At 39.6% G+C, this 2,632-nt stretch overlaps 1 protein-coding gene across 1 annotated transcript; it reads right to left on the minus strand.

The window, feature by feature from the left end:
- Positions 1-278: 278 nt before the first annotated feature.
- LOC111389082 (protein PHLOEM PROTEIN 2-LIKE A1-like) lies at positions 279-2,061 on the minus strand. The gene is made up of 3 exons (XM_023013937.1): positions 1,801-2,061; positions 1,582-1,706; positions 279-898 (listed from the first exon to the last, which is right to left on the minus strand). Exons 1-3 carry the CDS (start codon positions 2,026-2,028, stop codon positions 526-528), a joined length of 726 nt encoding a protein of 241 aa, XP_022869705.1. The 5' UTR covers positions 2,029-2,061; the 3' UTR covers positions 279-525.
- Positions 2,062-2,632: the final 571 nt, after the last annotated feature.

Below are 2,632 nucleotides of genomic sequence, written 5' to 3' on the forward strand. Positions count from 1 at the left end.
TCTTTAACACGCCCCCAGGGCACATCTCCAAGTGGTAAAAGGGGAGGGTGGAGAAATCCAGCTTTGCTTGAGGCTGCTGCGTCAAGGGTTCGAATCCTGAAATATGGATTTGACTCTTGAGTAAGTGCAAGTGTACAAGCAGCCTTCCACCCTGTACCCTTGGAGGCATAACCTGCGATTTACCTTTCTCACGATGCTCCAGGGCAGGGGTGGTGGAGGACCCTTAAAGTTAGGGTTTAACCTTTTTTTTTTTTTAAATTTATCTTCAACACACCTCATCACGTACAGGTAGATTTATTTGTAGCTGTCATTACTCATATGTCATATCACGCACAGAAGATGTTCCTTTTGTAATAATTCAGAAGAACTAAAAGTTCTAGACTATACTGAGACAGCTCTGTGGTGGTCGGTCCCTGGATTGAGGGGACGATTATTCTTAATTTACTACGAGAACTACTTTTAAGAAAGAACATGTCATGCTGTCACAGCATGTTGGTCGATCATGTTTGAATGCTGTGGAAGAACTCAGGGTTTTGGCCGGATGACAACACCTTTTACCATTAGCCCTGTCTTCCATTTGCCACCGTCGTACTCATACAGTGAAACTTCCATTTCTCCTACGTTCTGATCGGCTGATGTTTTCAGTTCTCCTGCTGGGATTTCTATCCACTGTCCTCTTGGCTTGTCCATCAATTTTACTTTTTGTTGTTGTTTGCTTCCATCGGGTAGAGTGAGTCTAACATTCACAGGAACTTCCCAGCCATATGCAGGATCCTTCAGCTTCAAAACAAATACGACTTCATACATTATTTCCGGTGAAAGGTTAGCTGTATCGAATTTTCCGTGAATATCTAGCCAGCAAACGTTTAGCAGTTCAGCAACAGCAACGGATTTATCACTGCAAAACAACAAATAACCTCAGGATTTTCGAAGTCTATATTATAAGTTTTATGGCATATGTGATACTCCCACATAAAATTAGAGTCCGTTTGGCCCCGTTAATTTTCATTTTGCATTTTCAGTTTCAAATTAAGTTGGCCTGCCGTATTTGGATAAAGTGTGAATTGATGACCAAAATACGGGTGATTTTGACTTCTGAATCCATTGATAAGTCCAAAAAAGTCATTGATTTCCTATTTTACCCTTTCATTACGTTTTTCCACACAGCAATTCCTTTAAGTTGGTGTGGGGGTAGTAACGTAATTTTGACTTGTAAAAGTAGGGTAACAACGTCCACTATGCTTCCAATGGCAAAGTTGATATCGATGTGTATCTGAAAAAGTTGTCTTACATTTACAATTTTTCAATGGTTATGTTCTTATAGCAAAAATGTAGAAAGGCCAAATAATCTCATTAATATGGCTGAGAATTAGTTGTGTTGCTCTTATATGATTGGCTTGTCCATATTGAAAGTAAAATAGTTAGCCAACCTCTTTGTTCTCATAAATACAGGTGCCGTTTCTGTATTCATTCCATGGCCGTGGATTATCGTAAGGTGAGACTTTAGGATATTTTTTTAGTATGCATAGCTTTGGGAAGATTTCAGTCGAACTACTTTGTACCGATAATTGTTGAGATTACCATGATTCCTTGTCCTCGAGCAAGAACCAATTCCAGTACCGGTTGTCGTCCGACCAGCAAATGTAGAGATCTTTTGCAAACAACATGAAGCAGTTAACCAGCGACTTCCTTTCAACCCAGTACTTCTGCATACAGTAGAACTTATCTGTCAGAACTATAAGGCATGATAATTGAAGAATAAGGAATCTGTTACCGTGAAATAATTAATAGCATACTTGCCTTCTTCTTTTGGTTCAAGAATACACCAGCACAAAGTTGATCATTTAGCTTATTTGTCGAGGATTTATTTACTGGTTTATCGGCATCTTTCAAAATGTTTTCACAGTTATGAGGCACTGACACTGTCTGAATTTCCTTGGCATGGTCAGTTTTCTTTATCTGTGGTTGTGCATAACTTGGGCCTTCAACTGACTCTGAATGTTTATCTTTTGATATCTCCGCCCCCATATTGTCAAACTAGCTAGTTTGGAAGTTTACTTGAAGCGTTATCTTGTTTTTATAGAGTAACGAAAATATTCTCCAGCTTTATTAAACTTTCATTTGGGAACATGTAATGCAGCTTTTGTGGTGAATGGATAAGAAGAGAATCCTCCTACTACTTTAAGAATCATATTCTGTATCATCTTAAGAATATCTTTCCACGCGGTGTAGGGGATGGACTTTGCTATAATGGATGCTTTGTCGCCATTTATTCTTCGCTGTGTGGTAGTCCGACATGACACTTCATTGGTGTTCGATTCCAACTGAGTGCATCCTTCCCAATCTTGATGTGGAGTATTGTTCGAATTTCAATGAGGAATGATTTGGAAGTGATCAACCATCGGAAGCAAAAACGAAAATGGAAAAAGAAAAAGATAAAAAAAAATGCCTAAGCGATCAGCCAGGTTTTAAGGCTGGGCGACCACCCTACATCAACATTTGGCTCCCGCAGCCAAATGGTTATTCTGGCGATCACCCTGTTTTGTACTTGGCGACCGCCAGCATAAATAAGTGTCTGTTGGAGTTTTGAATTCCGGTGACGTTTTGGCATTCTTCACGCCTTATTAGCTTG

Source organism: Olea europaea, unplaced genomic scaffold (assembly GCF_002742605.1).
Source record: "Olea europaea var. sylvestris unplaced genomic scaffold, O_europaea_v1 scaffold559, whole genome shotgun sequence".
NCBI classification, from domain to species: domain Eukaryota; kingdom Viridiplantae; phylum Streptophyta; class Magnoliopsida; order Lamiales; family Oleaceae; genus Olea; species Olea europaea.